This window comes from Macadamia integrifolia, unplaced genomic scaffold (genome assembly GCF_013358625.1).
Source record: "Macadamia integrifolia cultivar HAES 741 unplaced genomic scaffold, SCU_Mint_v3 scaffold1493, whole genome shotgun sequence".
Classification (NCBI taxonomy): domain Eukaryota; kingdom Viridiplantae; phylum Streptophyta; class Magnoliopsida; order Proteales; family Proteaceae; genus Macadamia; species Macadamia integrifolia.
This window is the reverse complement of record NW_024868228.1, coordinates 244,957-263,723: the sequence shown is the minus strand read 5'-3', so window position 1 is coordinate 263,723 and position 18,767 is coordinate 244,957. Positions and strand designations below refer to the sequence as shown.

At 41.2% G+C, this 18,767-nt stretch overlaps 1 protein-coding gene across 1 annotated transcript in view; it reads right to left on the bottom strand.

The window, feature by feature from the left end:
- Positions 1-357: 357 nt before the first annotated feature.
- LOC122063919 (aspartic proteinase 36-like) overlaps positions 358-18,767 on the bottom strand; it is a 71,833-nt gene continuing 53,423 nt past the window's right edge. Inside the window, exons 9-11 of the mRNA XM_042627599.1 lie at positions 2,404-2,479; positions 1,248-1,319; positions 358-712 (exon numbers count right to left, since the gene is read on the bottom strand). Of these exons, the coding sequence (XP_042483533.1) occupies positions 564-712; positions 1,248-1,319; positions 2,404-2,479 (297 nt within the window). The 3' untranslated portion in view covers positions 358-563. The remainder of the gene's footprint in view (positions 713-1,247; positions 1,320-2,403; positions 2,480-18,767) is intronic.

The window sequence follows — 18,767 nt, the reverse complement described above, 5'->3', positions numbered from 1 at the left end:
GACTGATCTTGTTTGGACTTGCACTTGCATTTGGCTTAGGGTCGAGTTCCACACAATCACACATGGAGGACCTTAACCTGGCTTAGACATGGATATAATTAAGGTACCATATTATAACCTTTTCTGCGAAGTAGGGGTAAGGCTGCGTACATTATGACCCTCCCCAGACCGCACAATGGCAGAAGCCTCATGAGTTGGGCAACGCCATTTTTTATTCTGATGGTATATCAACTCAATCAACTATTCATAACCACGACTCAGCAACACACAGCACACCCCCCCCCTCCCCCCCCAAAAAAAAAAAAAAAAAGTAGTTTTGACCATCACAATGTAACATCCAAATTATGAACCAGTTTCTGAAGAAAATGAAAAGTCACATGTGTATCAATTTTTATACGATGCTCCATGATCTGCACAAGGATAGACATCTGTGTACTGTCTCTCAAAAATGTACAATGAACAATGGTGAGTGATTAACAAATAGTATCAGCCAGACCATGGAATTGAAAGAATTATAATATAATGAAATCAATGAAACCCACAACCCATTAATCACCAAAATTTTAGTTAATTAAATTAAGCAGCATCACTGTTAGTAACAAGAATGTAAAAAACCTTTTTATATCCAGACTCCAAGCAGAAGAAATATTGTGGGAACCTACTTGAAATGTAGCTCCAGATTGATCATTCTTCATTTTAATGCTGGACGAACCTGGAATCAAACACAACCCAATCAATAGAAATGCAATATTCTGACAGCAGTTAAACAATTTTATTAAATAAGAACTTCTATATCCTTCAAGCATTTTTCTGTGTCATCATTTTCTGAATTTGAATTAATTTGTGGTCAAATGGAAACATTTTAAGTTCATAGATTGAAATATGAATAGATTAGTACTGGCGTTCATGATGCCGTGCAATGAATTACCCGATACTACGGATACGCAGTATTTCAATTTATTTGAAAAAAATATAGCTGCAGAGTTTGATGGAAATTGTGCAATCAATTGGATGATTTGATGCACTGATATAGTTCTTTTAGCATTTTACACCACCCAAAAAAAAATCTAGTTAATTTAGCATCTGCTACTAAGAATAGCACAACAACATGCAAACTTAACAAGAAAAGACGCTTGTGTTTGTGTGTGGGTGGATGGATGCAGGTGTGAGTTGATTCATGGAAAAATAGCATGATGTATCATGATACAAACAATCAAAGAATGAAAAGAAAGCAGATTGGCACTTACAGTTGTATTGAGTCCACCCAATGGTCTGATTTTCGAGATCATATACAACTAGCTTATTCGATAAAACTAAATCTGCAAGGAAATTGTTGATAATCAGGTCTACGATCTAGGCAATGAAGATTTATCTCTACAAATGTGTTCCATTCTTCATTTTTGAGAGCACGAGGATGACTCATCATGACTAAGATGCCTCATAGAACTCACGAATATGATACACATGTTATGATAAATATGATCCACATGGCACATCATAACATTCCAGCCATGGAACCGAGAACTGGGCATCAATGCTACACCATATTAAATGAAGCAATAATTCAGATTCTACAATGTAGATATAGAAAATTGTAAGTAAAAGCATTTCTTTTGAAGCAGAAATTTGTAAGTAAAAAGAAACAAAATTACAGAAAGAAATGTAATTCTTAAATGCCAAGGCACAATGTGAGGCGTACCCCTGTTTCATAGATAAGGAACAACCCTCAGGAGCACATAGTGTGTAAGACTCACAAAGCAGAATTCTTTAATAAATTCACCTTCAATAACTATATATATATATATATATATATATCAGGGCGTATGCAGTTCATGAGGCTCCCACCATTGCGGGGTTTGGGGAGGGTCATAATGTATGCAGCCTTACCCCCGCTTCGTGGAGAGGCTGTTCCCTACTCGAACTTGAGTGGTCGCAATGGAGCAACTTTATTGTTGCGCCGAAGTCCACCCTCTCTCTCTCTCTCTCTCTCTATTGTGTTTTATATATATATATATATATATATGGGAGAAAGAACGCTACCCCGCTTGCATTCCCCCATGCCAAGACAAAGCAGGGATCAGAAAGACCATGCTGCCCCTGCCCCACCATGCACTGAAGATGCTTTCCCGCTCCCTCATCTTTCCAGACAATGGAAATAATTTTCTGAGAAGATATCACCAGGATTTAAATCCACACTATTATCTCGATCAACTGAAATATTAAGACCTCCAGAAACTACAGATGACGTAAGATCAGATGGAAAAATGATTTGACACTGAAACATGGGTAGTTTCAGTTTGTTTCAGTCAGGAAAAAAAGGAGGAAAAACCCAGCTTCACAATTAAAAGTCTGTTCACAAAAATGAGAGCTTTGATAAATGACATATGCATATTTGGAGTGTACCTCCCAAAAGGTTCAAGTCCCTTGCTTCCCTGGACTGATTTCCACTATCTTGCCAACCAATACACCACACATTTCCCTGTAAAGATGTCAAAGAATAGCATATAGATTATCGTAAAGGATGATCAGAAAAGGAAATTGTAGGACAAAAAATAATCTGCATTTGAACAACTGAAAAAAATCGTAGTTGTAGGCAACTGCTTGCTCAGTTGGTTGGTGCCCTACCGGTAAAGTGCAGGCTCCCAAGAGGTCACGGGTTCAACTCTCCTGTCTTCCCCTTGTGCCTTAAGGCACCCCCTTTCATTTCCCCATCCCCAGCTTCCCCCCTCTCCTAAAGTCCATTGGGCAGTTAGATAGGTGGACTATATATATATTGAAGTTGAGTAAGGATATGCTAAACCTAATTCATAATCATAAGCCTTTATAACAAAATGATGAGAAATTTTAGTTGTACAGGACAATCAGTCCACAAAGGAATCAGGAAATAAGAATCTAGTCACAGTTCAACTCAGCCTTCTCCCAACTAAATGCTGTCAGCTACATAGATCCTCTTTCGCCCAATCAATGAAAGTGTAGAACACTAGGATCCATGCTAAAAGGTATGTCTGAAATTTTTACAATATCGGCTACAGACCTGATGCAACAACCCTGCTCCTTTATCCAGGCTTGGGACCAGAAGCATAAGAACTCTGGCGGTTCAGGAAATAAAAATCCAGTAACAACATTAAATAGTAAAAAGAGTTATTTTTTCATCTCAAAACCTTTTTCTTTTATTGTTCTTCTCTAATTTTCTGTGTATACAAAATTGTCAGTTATTTTTCTTCATTTTTTTTCTCTAATCTATGGTGTTAAAATTTACAAGGTGAGAACTGCAGGGGTAATTCTGTAATATCATTTTACTATTTAAGGGCTTATGTGTAAAACACAAATAAGAAAGGGGTTTTCTTGTAATTACCTAATCATATTTTCTTATAAATAAAGATGACTACAGCCGGAGGGATACACTTCTTTTCTCCTACTCAGTCTACCCTATTTTCTCCCATCCTCCTCTCTTCGCAACCTTAGACCCTGATTCTGTTACATGGTATTGCAGCACGTCTAATAAGTTTTATATAGCTACATCAATTCTGATTTGAGAGTCTTCACAGAAGACAAGTGATGTGTGCAGTAACCATTCCTGCTTGTATTCGTGATGCTTCCCTTTGATGGTTAAAGTACGGAAACAAAGGTTGATGTGTTGCTATGATGATGAGTTGTGAGTTATAAACAAGGTACACCTCTGTTTCGATCCTGCCAGGTATCAAGAGATCTGTTTTACTGCAGGTTTTGTGAACCTGCTAATTCTGGGATTCTTCAAAACCTGCTAATTCTGGGATTCTTCCATATCTGAGAATCCAATCATCAGATAGATCATGACCAAAGTTTGCAGAGATGTTTCCCATATCTAAACTAAAATTCGACGGAGTTTAGCTTGACCAGATCTGCTGGTACACAGATATGCAATGTCTCCCAAACCTGGATTTTTCTAATCCACCGGTTCGTTAGTTCTATTCGATATTTACCATACCTGTGGTTCTGGTATTTTGGTTCTGATGTGATCATTGATGCAAATAAGTCACTTAATGCGCTTATTTTATTGCAAATAAGCCTTGGGTTGGGTCATGTATGGGTTGGGCATTTGATCCCATGGGTTTTCTTTGTAATGGGCCTAAAATATGGGTAGAAAGTAGAAAAATGGGATTTAATTCATTAGTGTAATTAGAGTCTTGTTTTGAGTCTATTTCTTTCGTTATTTCAGTTTTTGTCAGTTTAGGTTTCATCCTATCAGTGAATGACTAGTTAGTTACATAATCCATGTTTGAGTTCTAGTCCTACTCCATGTTGGAGTTATAGTCCTAGTCCTATTATGAGTCCAAGTCCTGCTAGGAGTGTCTAGTCTTATATGGAAACTAGCTCCTAGATATGATAGGATTGTTATTCTGCCCTCTTTAAATAGATGAGCATCTGTACTCATAATCTCAGATTGAATAAAGATAATTTGCAGTTTATTGCTTAGAGCAGCTGGGATAGCTGTGGGTGAGAAGCCCAGGCTGAGATAGCCACTTCCTCTCCCACCTTTCCCTTGTTTCTTCTTTGTTTCAGCATTCAATTCTTTTCTTTATTTACTGTTATTGTCATCAGCCTTCAAAAAGAACCAAATCTGTCCAGAACCGCAAGAGTCACAATCGATCAACCAAAGAGTTCATGTTCTTGAAGCCAATCGACCTCCATTGCTGCCCAATTCTAAGATCTGACCTGCAGATCCTTTGGGGGGCTGGTTCTACACTCTAAGAAGATCAATCAATCCTCTCTTAAAGGAATTCTGAAGTAGATAAGCTGTTGTTCCTGCAAAATCCTTCTCATTCTCTCTCCTAGGTCTGAAAATCAAGAAAGCGCATTACTCTCAAACTAGCCGTCAGAAGCTCTTCATATTTGGGGGTTTTTGTACCCTCCCTGGGCCCTACAATCGACCAAACTTGCAGCTCAATTGGAGCCCTACAGACCTAGCCGCACCTCTCTCTCTCTCCAACTCTATAGCATGTCTTTCTCTCTCCTATTGGGTTGGGTTTTGAGCTGGTTTTGCTCCTGTATGGGTATTGTATCCATGGAGATTTATTTAATGGTCTTATTTCTTTGTTTCTTGGTCCTATTTGTATTGTTTGGGGTTTATAAATTGTGGAGGTTAATCACTTGTATTCTACTCCTGCATTAAGTGGTATCAGAGCCTAACCAAATATGGTCCAGAAGTTCGTTACTTTGCTGGACAAAGAGATACATGTTACATCCTTGATTGGCTAGATTCTCTGGAGGAATATTTTGACTACTATAACTTGACAGAGACACGAAAGCTTCAATTGGTTTTCTTTAGGTTGATTGGTTACGCTAGAGAATGGTGGAGAGTTCATGAAAAGCAACTCTGAGTTCGAGGACATGAGCCTAGGACTTGGGAAGAGATGAAGTACGAGTTGACGACCTAATACCTCCCTGCATATGTCTAAAGAAGGCTCTTTCATCAGCAAGATTCCCATCAGAATACATCTACTTGTCTCCAAAAGACACCCACAGGTGATAAGAGTCTGAAACAAATGGTAGAGTTGAAGGAGGCTACTGTGCCCAATCTAATGCTCAACCATGTTATTTTCGTGAAAATTCCTTCAATGGGTGTGTGAATTGGACGTTTACTTTGACAACTACAACTTAATAGAAACACAAAAACTCCAATATGCATGTTCCCAGATGAGTGATTGTGTTCGAATACAATGGAGAATCCGTGAAAGGCAACTTCAAGCTCATTGACATAAACCTAGAACATGGGATGAGATGTAGTATGAGTTGGCAGGCATGTACCTATCTAAACGTGAATGAAGTATGTACTTCCTTCCACCAGATTTCCAACAGCCACCCACAAGTGACAAGAGCATGAAGGAATCATCAGCCTCTATTGCAAAGGAGCAACAAGAGAAAACACCTCCGAACAGTAAACCAGAGTTAGAAGATGAGGTTAGTGTTGAAGAAATTCTAGCAATTCCTATTGTCAAGGAAGAGCTAGTCATTAATGTTCCCATTAACAAGACTCATGTGGAAGAATTCGAAAGCAACAAGGTTGCCACAATGGACAATGAGGTTAAGACTGAGGAACTTGACACTACAACAACTGTGATGACTATGAACAACCAAGAGAAAGATCCTAAGGATCTTGAGATTGAAATTGTGGAGGTCAAGAACACAGTGGGTGAAGGCATACATGTGGACGACCCCATTGATACATCTGAAGACCTTGAGATTGAACATGTGGAGTTCATCATCCCAATAAAGTATCTTGAAGACCGAGCTTCTCACATTCTAGACTACATCTTTATTATCAAAGAGCTACCTAAATTTTTCTATGGCCTGAAGAGAGACATGCACCATGATATAATCACCCTCACACTCTACAAAATTCGATGACGAATTTTTTCTAAGAGAGGGAGAATTGATGCAGATAAGTCATTTAATGGGCTTATTTTATTGCAAATAAGCCTTGGGTTGGGTTATGTATATGTTGGGCCTTTGATCCCATAGGTTTTCTTTGTAATGGGTCACTTTAATAGGCCTAAAATATGGGTAAAAAGTAGGAAAATGGGATTTAATTCATTAGTGTAGTTAGAGTCCTGTTTTGAGTCTATTTCCTCTGTTATTTCAGATTTAGTCAGTTTAGGTTTCCCTATTAGTGAATTACTAGTTAGTTACCTACTCCATGTTGGAGTTCTAGTCCTACTCTATGTTGACGTTATAGTCCTAGTCCTAGTCCTATTATAAGTCCAAGTCCTGCTAGGAGTGTCTAGTCTTATTTGGAAACTAGCTCCTAGTTATAATAGGATTGCTATTCTGCCCTCTTTAAATAGAAGAGCCTATGCATTCATAATCTCAGATTTGAATAAAGATAATTTGCAGTTTATTGCTTAGAGCAGCTGGGATAGCTGTGGTGAGAAGCCCAGGTTGAGATAGCCACTTCCTCTCCCACCTTTCCCTTGTTTCTTCTTTGTTTCACCATTCAATTCTTTTCTTTCTTTAATGTTATTGTCATTAGCCTTCAAGAAGAACCAAATCTGTCCAGAACTGCAAGAGTTACAATCGATCAGCCAAAGAGTTCCTGTTCTTAAAGCCAATCGACCTCTATTGCTGCCCAAGTCTGAGATCTAACCTGCAGATCCTTTGGGGGACTGGTTCTACACTTTAAAAAGATCAATTGATCCTCTCTTGAAGGTATTCTAAAGTAGATAAGTTGTTGTTCCTACAAAATCCTTCTCATTCTCTCTCCTAGGTCTGAAAATCAAGAAAGCGCGTAACTCTCAAATCAGCCATCATAAGCTCTTCATATTTGGGGTTTTTGTACCCTCCTTGGGCCCTACAATCGACCAAATTTGCAGCTCAATTGGAGCCTATAGACCTAGCCGCATCTCTCTCCAACTCTATAGCAAGTCTTTCTCTCTCCTATCGGGTTAGGTTTTGGGCTGATTTTGCTCCTGTATGGGTATTGTATCCTTGGAGGTTTATTTGATGGTCTAATTTCTTTGTTTCCTGGTCCTATTTGTATTGTTTGGGGTTTATAAATTGTGGGGGTTAGTCACTTGTATTTTACTCCTGCATTAATCATAATTGTCAAGGCGTTTCCTATGCATCCAAGCCCCCTAGTTTGGGTGTGGGTGACTGTTGCGTTAGTGCAACGTGCAACACTTATTTATGTTAAATATACAGAACAACAAGAAGAAGAACAACATCCAAAACCTTACACCAACTTAATAGAGTCGATTACATGGGGATTCCAAGCAAGGACGAGCGCAAGGATTCATGTAAGAAGATTGACAGGTTATGGTTAATTATAATAAGTGTCGGTTGTCAACCTGACGCACCACTATAAAATACAAATCAGCCACATGCTTATAATGACAGACTATAATAAGGTACCGGCTGTCTACCTAACGTACCATATAGATCTTTTGCTCAGAGAATCCTTTGAACTCTCAGTCAGAGCACTGGATGATAGGGATTCTATGTTGGTGCTTTTCACATCCAATCTATCTGGCTTCGCCTTTCTTTAGTGTACGAGATGACGAAGGTGTCACCGTCTTCAAGTTCTAGTAGACCATTCTCTCGAAGAGTGGGTTTTTGTCCCCGCGCATCTTCTTTGTTTATACTGCCATCTAGGATTCAGATGTCTAGATTCGCTGCAGACAAATTGTTGAGAGGGAATGGGGTGGTCAAGCCAAAGCGTCCTATATGCATTACGTCCACCACCAAGATAATCTATAACCCAACCTACTTTCATAAAAGGAAGAATGAGATAACGAATTCTTGATAACCCCGTTAAGCACGAAAGTAAAAAACTCGAACACACAACTCCACATTGAAAACTATTGAATCACACACAACTCCGCATTAAAAGTTGGATATCCACCACACAATTCCACATTAAAGACTAAAAATGCAACCCACAATTTGAACCGGAGGTATTGTAAGTATAAACTAATTCAAATATCATTTAAATAAGTATGGACATTTATGTCAAATATCATTTCCAAGATATTATTCATAAATAAGAAAATACCCTTTATTTGAATCCAATAAAAATATTTTAAAAATAAAATTCCAAAAGGATAAAAAGTCAACTCCCCCAATCCAAGAACAAAAAGTAGGTTTTTTTTTTTTTTGGTGAAGGGTGATTTTCAAATTTCAAATGCTTGGAGTTATTCTCAATTCTAAAAATTTCACAAATCTTATCATGCTAAAACATTGCTGAAAACCAAAAGTGTGGTAAATTAATCATTTTTTTTTATGTAATCCTTCACGTCGAAGAGCGATCATGAGAAGTTGGGTGGCTGTAGTCTTACTATAAGAAATGACTTTTCTGAGGGTAAGATCTTGGATAATTTCTGGGGGAAGTCCAAGAGGAAGGGAACAACAGAGGTTATGGCCAGGTGGTGGCGTCTGAGAAGAAGAGGAGCTAGGGGTTATGGGTAAAAGTAACGGTATGATGGCAAAGGTTGAGGTAGGTCGGGAGAGAAAGTCTGCCAATACATTTTATTTTCCTTTTATGTGTTTAACATCAAAAGACCATTGAGAGAACCACTGAGCCCATCAGAGAAGTTGTGCCTGAGGGAGGATCTTCTATCAAAATTCAAGCATGCGTGGGAAACTGGACATGTCGAGTTCAACAAGGAACTGATGACCAATCAGATGAAATTGGAATTTTTCTATGCCACGCTTGACTACTAGTATTTCTTTGAAAGTAGAATGATAATGGGCCTCAGAAGGCTTGAAAGCTCCACTCTTGTATCCATAAACAGTTCTTGTAGTGTCGAGAGTCTGCTCTTCAAGAAGGACTGCACCCCAATGGGTATCACTGCCATCTGTTTGTAAAATTCTTTTTCCAGTGGATGGGATCTGGAGAGTGGGGAGGTTGTCAGAAAGCTTCTTTAAAGCTTGTACAGCTGATGTGTGAGCAGCAGACCATGGAGGAGCTTTTTTACGCAAAATCTGGTGCAGCAGAGAAGTATGAATGATCTGTTTTGGAAGAAATTCTGTTATATAATTGACGATCCCGAGAAATTGTTGAATCTGATTTTTGGTGAGGGCCATCTGGAAACAACTGTAATGAGGTTGCAATATGGGGTTGGAGATGATATTGCCCTTTGGAGATGGTCACACCAAGAAAATCAATAATAGGGACGCCAATTTGCATCTTCTTGGGAGAGAGCATAAGACCGTATTTCTAAACAATTTGATGAAATTGTTGGAGAAGTTGCAGATGATCTGTATCATTTTTGGAGAAGAGAAGAATATCATCAATATATATAAGTGCATGGACTTGGATGGGAGCAAAAATCTTCATCATGGCTCTCTGAAAGATAGATGGTGCTGTTTTGAGGCCAAAAGGCATGACTGTCCATTGCATATGATAGCCTGGAATGCAAAAAGCTGTCTTTGGTCTATCTTCTGGGACAATTCCAAGTTGCCAAAATCCCGCTTTAAGGTCAAACTTGGAGAACATAGTGGCATGGGCTAACTGGAGAAGCAAAGCCGGACGAGTTGGAAGAGGAAATTTCTCATCAGCTAAAAAGAAGTTTAACAGTCGATAATTAATCACCATTCTCAACTTGCCGCGAACTTGTTCTGTTCGTTTGTTGACATAAAATGCTTGGCATGCCCATGGAGAGAGTCGGTTCCAAAAGACCTTGAGACTGTAGTTGCTGAATCTCTTGAATAGCCAATGAAAGATGATCTATATTTAGGCCTGGATGGCTGGATTTTGTAGGATTGACATCTTCATTTTTCTTAAATGGAAGTGTGATGAAGAACTCAGGGTTCTGCCATAAAGGTTGAGAACACTTGGTGAGAAAATCCGAATGAGATTCTGCACTAGATGTGGTGAGGATATGTGCCTTGATTTCTTCAAACAGAGAGGGACCTGCAAGAAAGAGGTTAGAAACAGGAGACCAGGGGAGAAGTTTGCTCTCTCTTTCCATGGTAGAAAAGGATTCCCAGTGGTCTCTCGAGTTGCCCTGCTTGATAGTCGGTTTTTACGGTACCAACATGCCGTGATTGCCACTGTTCAGACAACTTTGAATGTTGGAACAGTGTTCTTAACCCTGTATCCTAATTTTAATATTCCACTGTCTGACCCTCTTCTCCCCACTGCCCTTTCACAAAGGGCCCTTTTATAGGGTCGGGATTACAGGAGTTACAACATTGGATCCCAACATGTGGGCCATAAGACACAAGACACAAGAAGATAACACACATACTGATGACTCACAATACAAATAGGCGGGACAGGGGGTTGTCTAGGTGTTTCTTCAGGATTCAGGATTTCAGGATCATCATCCATTTCAGAAACATGAGGTGCAACAGGCTGTGGTCCTTCATTCATGAAAGAAGGGGAAAAGGATCTGGGATGGTTAGGGTTGTGAGGAATTCAGATAAAGTATTTTCTGAGGGGGAGATGATGGTATGGATAGATTTAGGAGGAGTAGTAGTCACAGGGGTAGGTGATGGAGGAACTGGTGGGGTTGACATATGTGGTACCGGAGGTGGGGGTGCAGGATATGGGACAGGCATCGGAACAGGAATATCATCAAGGGTGAAAAATTGTTTTGGGTCCTGGTTTTGGTATGGGGTAAAAGGTGAAGGTGGGACAGGGGGTTGTCTAGGTGTTTCTTCAAGATTCAGGATTTCAGGATCATCATCCATTTCAGAAACATGAGGTGCAGCAGGCTGTGGTCCTTCATTCATGAAAGAAGGAAGGGGAAAAGGATCTGGGATGGTTAGGGTTGTGAGGAATTCAGATAAAGTATTTTCTGAGGGGGAGATGATGGTATAAATAGATTTACGAGTAGTAGTCACAGGGGTAGGTAATTTGCCTGCCAATTCAAAGCTGCTTCAACAGGAGAAATTGGTTCAGATCGACTGGTAGCTTGGATTGATGGTTTGACTTTCCATATTTGACAGATACCATGAACATCCGGACCAGAATCATGGAGACCAGGAAAAGGTTTAAGAAGAGAAATTATTTTCATTCAAGTGATTTTAATAGCATTCATGCACTTAAAATAAGTTTGAGCAGAGCATAACTTTGTCATTACGACTTAGATTTAAGTAATTTTAGACTTGTTGTACAGGTTAGTGCTCTACCTAATACAAAAAGTCTCATGTAAAAATAAATCATTTGAACAGTCTAACTCATTAAAAAACAAGAACAATTCTCGAAATGTTGATTTTATTTTTGATGACTTAATATGGCTTAATATTGTTTTTTTTTATGATATAAGGTATGTGTAGCATACTAAATAATGTTAAAAACGAGGGGAAATAAAAAGAAAAAATAACACTTGGGAACTTTGCGGGCTGCAGCGCTTAGGCGGTCACCTTGTCGCCTTGACAACTATGGATGTGATGTTGGTTGCTGATTTTTATGGGGAACCTTGACTGATTATTCTGCTTTGCAATTGGAGTTCTCTTATCTGCAGAACTCTGTTACGAAATTTCTACTTCCATAGGACTCTGCAGTACCTTGTCATCCAGCCATTGGATGGATCTGAAGTTTTAGTATGCTATTATAAACATTTAATCGAGCCTTCAATCAGATTTTATCCAGATCTGAATAAGGTTATGGCTATTGTTGTTGTATCTGGTGTCATGGTTCTGTCATATTTCTCCTGCGATGTGAGTTATCTGTTGCATGCTGTTTGGAATTTGACCTTTGCATCTGCTATATATTTCTGATCTGGTTATGATTCTACATTTAGGACTATAATTAATATCGGTTCTGATCTATTATTTGGTGTGGCAGATAATTCTGAAATTTTCTGCTTGTATCTTGCAGTGGATTTTATCTCCATAAGATAGGTGATTCAAAACTCTTAGTGGATGCTATTAATGTTCAAATCAGTTATAAAACCAAGTGGTGCTTACTGAGGGTGCAAGCTGTGAAGGTTTACATTATTGCAGAAGGAAAACTCAAGTATTAACTTCAGTAGCTCTTGCCTATAGATTCCAAAGATTATGATGATTGGATGTGTGAGAATGATATTTTTTATTTTTTTTTTGGATGAATACATAATTCATTACCAAGAAGGAAAGAGAGAATATACAAGGGAAAGAGGGGGGGGGGGGAAGCCAACAAGGAGAAGCAACCCAAGGGGAGCGAAACAAAACAAAAGAACTCAAAACCTTACAAACCATCAATGACCGAAGAGGGGAAGGGCGGGGGGAGAGGGGGGGGGGGGGAGAGGTGGGGGGGGGGGAGGGGGACTACAAGCAGTTAGGGGGGATGAAAAAGGTCAACCCAAAGGTTCCAAGAGGAAATGATATGAGAGTTTCTGGGGGAGCTAGGGACAGGCCGGTTGTACCGAGAAAGGAGGGCTTGGTCTTTTGAAGCAACAGCAAAGGAGAGAGATTTCCAAATCTTATCCGGGGATCAAGATTTGGCAGTCCATCTCCGTATGTTGCGCTCCATCCAGAGGTGGTTTATAGTAGCACAAAAGGCCAATTTACTAACAGTGTCACAAATGGTCGATCCAGAGAAGGACATATCTACCCAAATACATTCTCTATCAAAAGGGAGGATTGATCTTCTGGAAGGCCAGCGTTGGAAAGGACTAGCTTCCAGACAAGGCGGGAGAGAGGGCAAGAGAAGAAGAGATAAGGAATATCCTCGATACCTAAGGGGCATAAGCTGCAGGAAGGACTAGCAGGAATATGGCGGAGCATAAGGAAGGATTGGGTAGGAAGGTAGCTGGATAGGCAACGCCAGAGAGTAAAACTTTGATGGAGAATGTGACTTTTGAACTAGACCAACTTCTGCCAAGGAACTATCGGGGAAGGGGAACGAATGAAGGACCAAGCAAAGGCAGAAGAGAATATCCCATTGGAAGAGAGGAGCCAAATACAGTGGTCTTCTCTTCCTCGATGCCCAGGGAGAAGGGAAGACCAAAGGTCAAGCAGAGGAAGGGGGGAGGAAGGAGGCGACCAACCATTAGAAGAAATGATAGATGAGACCCAAGTGTTGGCATGAAGATCGGGGGAATAGATGACTCTGGGGGAAACCAATTGGGATAGAATGCTCGAAGGGTGCCAAGGGTCCTTACACAGGGAGGTAGATTGACCATTTCCTATGGAATAGGAAATGGTAGTGACAACCAGGGGCCTGTGATGCAGGATTTTCCTCCAAATCCAGGAGGCATCAGAAATGGACGGGGCAGTCCACAGAGAGTTGTGTTTAAGAAAGCCAGAGAGGATCCAATCTACCCAGATGCTTTTCTATTTGGAAAAAATCTTCCAGATGAGTTTAAGGACTCCCACAGTATTGGCATCTTTGATTCTTCTAATTCCTAGACCTCCTTTAGATTTAGGGAGGCAGACCTTCTTCCAGCTAAGAGGTCTGAGGAATTTGGAGGAGTTAGAGCCTTTCCAATGGAAGGAACACAGAAGACCTTCGAAATATTTGATGACGGAGGCAGGGAGGACGAAGGTGCCAGAGCAGTAGAGATGCATGGACTAGAGGACCAAACTAATCAAGGTTAAGTGACCAGCGAAGGACAAAAGCTTCCCATTCGAAAGCTACAGCTTTTTCTTAAGATGGTCAAGCAAAGGAGTACAATGATGGGAGGAGAGCCTGATGGTAATGAGAGGAAGACCCAAATATCTAACAGGCAGGGAACCCAATGGGATACCAGAGATACCATAGAGAATCTTCTGGGTCTCAAGGGAGACACCAGAAGGAAGATGTTGGATTTGAGGAGATTAATTTTCAGACCCGAAAGGGATTCGAAGGAATGAAGGGTGATCATGATATTAGAGATGGAAATGGGACCAACATTGGAGAAGATCATGATATCATCTGCGAAAGCAAGGTGAGAGAGGAGAAGGGATTTGCATTTCGGGATGGGAGAGATGAGATGGAGGTCAGTGGCAGATTGGATAGAGCAGGAGAGAATTTCCCAGGAGATGAAGAAACGAAAAGGAGAGAGAGGGCATCCTTGACGGATTCCTCGACCCGAGGGGAAGTAGCTAGCTGGGCTACTATTGACAAGGACAAAGAAACAGGGGGAGATGCAAGAACGGATCCAATGCACAAAAGAGGCCAGGAAGGACATTTGAAGCAGGACATTGGAAACGAAGTCCCAACTAATCGTGTCAAACGCTTTATGGATGTCTATCTTGAGGACAGCAGCTGGAGAGTGAGACTTGTGGTCAAACCCGCGAACAATCTCATGGCAGAGGATGATGTTATCCGAGATGCTTCTGCTAGCAATGAAAGCAGATTGATTGGGACTGACAAGAGAGTCAATGACTTTTTGAATCCTATTGGTCAGGATTTTTGCAATGAACTTGTAGAGGAGGTTGTAAAGAGAGAGAGGATGAAAATCACTCATGGAAACCGCACCTTCTTTCTTAGGGATTAGGCAAAGGAAGGTGTGGTTGATCTTGCCAATTTGGTTAGGATTGTAGAAAAAGCTACACATCACCAGAATGAGGTCATTATGAATGATGTTCTAGTAGGCTGAGAAAAAACCCATTCTAAAGCCATCGGGAAGGATTAAAGTATCGGTATCGGTCGCCGTATCGGTTGGCCAAAATTAAGATACGTATCGGAGAGTATCGTATCGTATCGGAGATACACTAAGATATGCTAAAGATACACACATAAATGGATTGGAAACATTTTTTTAAACACTTTTGCATAAAGAATTTGTTAAAAAAAGCTATTGATAACATGTATTATGCATAAACACTAAATTGAGGGTATCGCACTAAGAATTCAACGTTTGTAGTTGTCCCATAAATGTAAAATCCTTGGTCCCAACCTTGATTTCCACTTTAGTTAGAGAGAAATATGGCTGACAGCAACTTTGGAACAAAAACCCTTCAAAAAATCGTGTTTTTCTGAAAAATTACCCATCTTAGCCATTATATGATCATAGCGCACTGTATCGGTACATACCGATACTCACCGATACGTATCAATACTCACCGATACGTACCGATATATATCGATACTCACCGATATGTGCCAATATATACCGATATGTACCAATCAATACATACTGATACTCACCGATACGTACCAATACATATCGAAACGTACATTTTACCTCAATTTTATAATTTTTATAGTCGTATCAAGGCATATCATATCGTATCGATGTGTATTGGTGGTGTATTGATGCATATCGGTATGTATTGTAGGATATATATCGATACGAAAGGATTTTAAAAATTTCATGTATCGTATCGATCGGCTAAATTTAAGATACGTATCGGAGGGTATCGTATCGGTATCAGAGATACTTAAAACCATGGCCATCGGGGCCGGGGGCCTTGTTGGACTTATGTGAAAGAATGGCCGAGAGAATTTCTTCCTCGCTGGGGATGGACTGCAGGAAGGGGAGAAGATTATCAGGGACAAACTTGTTGAGAAGATTGGGAGAGAAGGGGGGGAGAAGAGCCTTTGGAAGTGAGAGACAACCTCAAACTTGATGAGCTCAGGGGAGAATAGCTCAATCCCAGAGGAGATGAGCTTAGGGATGGTGTTGGCATTATTCCTAGCTCTGAGGGAGCGGTGGAAGTAGGCCGAGTTACACCCAAATCAAGCCATTTGATGCGGGATTTCAAATGAAGGAAGCTTTCTTCCTGGACCAGGAGCAAGGAGAGATCGGTTGCAGCAACTCTTTCTTCCTCAGCAAGGGAAGGGTTGTGAAGATCAAGCTAAAGCTTAGATTGGATGGAGAGAAGTTTCTCCCGACCCACAAAAACCTGGGTAGAGATATCCCCAAAAGTGGTGGTGTTCCATAGCTTTAAGGTGGATTTTATATTCTTGAGCTTCTTGGCAAAAGCAAGGAGGGGGGACAGGGAGCGAGGGGTGGGGATGTTCCAGGCAGACTGGACAAGAGGTTGGAAATCAGGATGGGAGATCCACATGTCAAAAAATTTAGAAGGTTTAAGGCCAAAGGAGCGGAAGGGAAGGAAATGGAGGGAGATGGGACTATGGTCTGAGATCCCAGGAAGATCAAAGCAAGCATGAGAGGAAGGGAAAGCATCTAACCATGCTTCATTCACAAGGGCCCTGTCAAGCTTACAAGCAACTCTCCAACGGCCAGCTCTTCTGTTATGCCAAGTGAGCTTGACACCCGACCATTTGAGGTCAGTGAGATTGAGGTCATCAATGCAATCGTTAAATGAGTCAACAACCTGAGAATCAATGGGGTTTCCTCCATGTTTTTCATGGCTGTAATGAATGACATTGAAATCTCCAACAATCCCCCAAGGGCTGGACCCCACGGAGGGGGGGCAAGGGTAATCAAGTCAAACCATAAGGGGATCCTAAGGGAAGCCCGATTATGGGCATAAACAATGGAGAGGAAGCAAATGAAGGGCCCAGAGGTGTGACAGATGGAGATGTGGGAGACTTGGGCTGAGGAGAAGAGACAAGAGATTGATAGGTAGGAGGGGTCCCATAAGATCCAGATCCTTCCATTAGGGTTGTGAAGGTAGTTGGAATGGAAGGACCAGGCGGGGGCAATTAATGAGGCAATCCGAGACGCATTGACCTCCAGGACACGGGTTTCTAAAAGACAGTAAAGATTTGATTCTGAGGAGCGAATGAGGGCTTTGATTTCAGCTTGCTTAGTCAAGGAGTTAAGGCCTTGAACATTCCAGATAGTCCAAGGAATCATTGGGGGGAGGGGGTGGAGGGTAACGAACGCTTGGATAAGCAGCGGGGGGTATCTGGGTTGGTGGGGCCAGGGATGGATGTAGGCCAATGGCTATAACCAATGATTGGGGAAGCAATGGAGTTGGAAGTGGATCTGGTAGTGCTGGAAGAGGCCTTTTTTGTTAGCTTTTTATGGTTGGTGGTGGAGGTTGAAGTGGAAGTTCTAGTGGGGGTTTTAGGGATGGGGTTAGGCCAAGGATTAAAGTATCGGTATCGGTCGCTGTATTGATCGACTAAATTTAAGGTATGTATTGGAGGGTATGGTATCGTATCGAAGATACACTAAGATATGCTAACGATGAAGGATTAAAGTATCGATATCAGTCACTGTATTGGTCGGCTAAATTTAAGATACGTATCAAAGGGGTATCGTATCGTGTTAGAGATACTTTAAACCATGGGTGGGTTAGACTGGTGTTTGGTGTTGGGTATGGGGATAGTGTGGCTGCCCAAAGGTTCCAAACCCCGGGAACCAGTAGAAGTTACAGGACTGGAACCATACAGGTCATTACAGTCCAAAACAATGTGAGAGGACATAAGCCTAGTGTTGAATTGCTCAGCACTGAGTTGCTGATGCTGATTTGCTGTGAGACAGTCAATTGGTGACCCTAGGGAGCAGGGAAGGGGAGCAAGGGCCTTCCTGGGGGAGGAGGCCACAAGAAGAAGTCTGGGATTGGAGGTAGCAGTGTCTTCAGAGGACAGGTGATGTGAGCTTTCCATAAGGATGTCCTGGTTTGGAGAGGAGCCTTCCAAGGCCGAAGTGGGAGAATTAAGGAGCATGACTGTTGATGCAGGGGGTGAAGAGGCCTTCCAAGGCCTGTTGAGGAGAGAGAATTGCTTGCGAGCTGTTGGGGAGGGTCGAGGGGCCTTCCGAGGCCAACGAAGAATCTCTGGTACTATTGCCATTGAAGGAGTCAGAAGGAGACGGTCCAACGGCGCATCCAAAGACCATAGCGGGATCTTAAGCATAGTTGTCAAGGCGTCGCCTAGGCGACGCCTTGGCGTCCAAACGTTTTTTTAGGGACAGGGTGAGGGACGCCATTGCTGAAGTATAAAAGGCGGTCGCCTTTGGTATCAAGGCGTCTAAAAGGCGTCACCTTTGGCGCCTTGGACGACTTGTTATGAAAGGCGACCGCCTTGGTTTTTTTTTTTTTTTTTTTACTTTCACTTAATTAGTTGTTTTTTATATTCTAATTCTAAACTTTTCATTTGATGAAGTACAGGTTTTAAATGGTGTGAGATGCATGGAATCATTTTACTCCTCAAGTGAACAACAAAAAAAAAGGTTTGGTGGTGGGGGGAAATATAACATGAAAGGTTTTTTTTAAAACCCTCCATGTTTCTCTATACCGGCCGGTGAAGTCTCTCTGCAACTCTGCCATTACAAATTTACAATCCTATCGTAGAACTTTGGATTCAACCGACCGATTGGCTGAAATCGATCGTTCCTTCCTCAGTTTCGACTTCAGGTATGTTTGTAATTTTTTTTCCCTCCCTGCTACTTCGTCTTCGAGCTACGAATTTTTTTTTTCCCTCTTCTTCCTCTGCTTCTTCTTCGTCTACTCTTTTTTTTTTT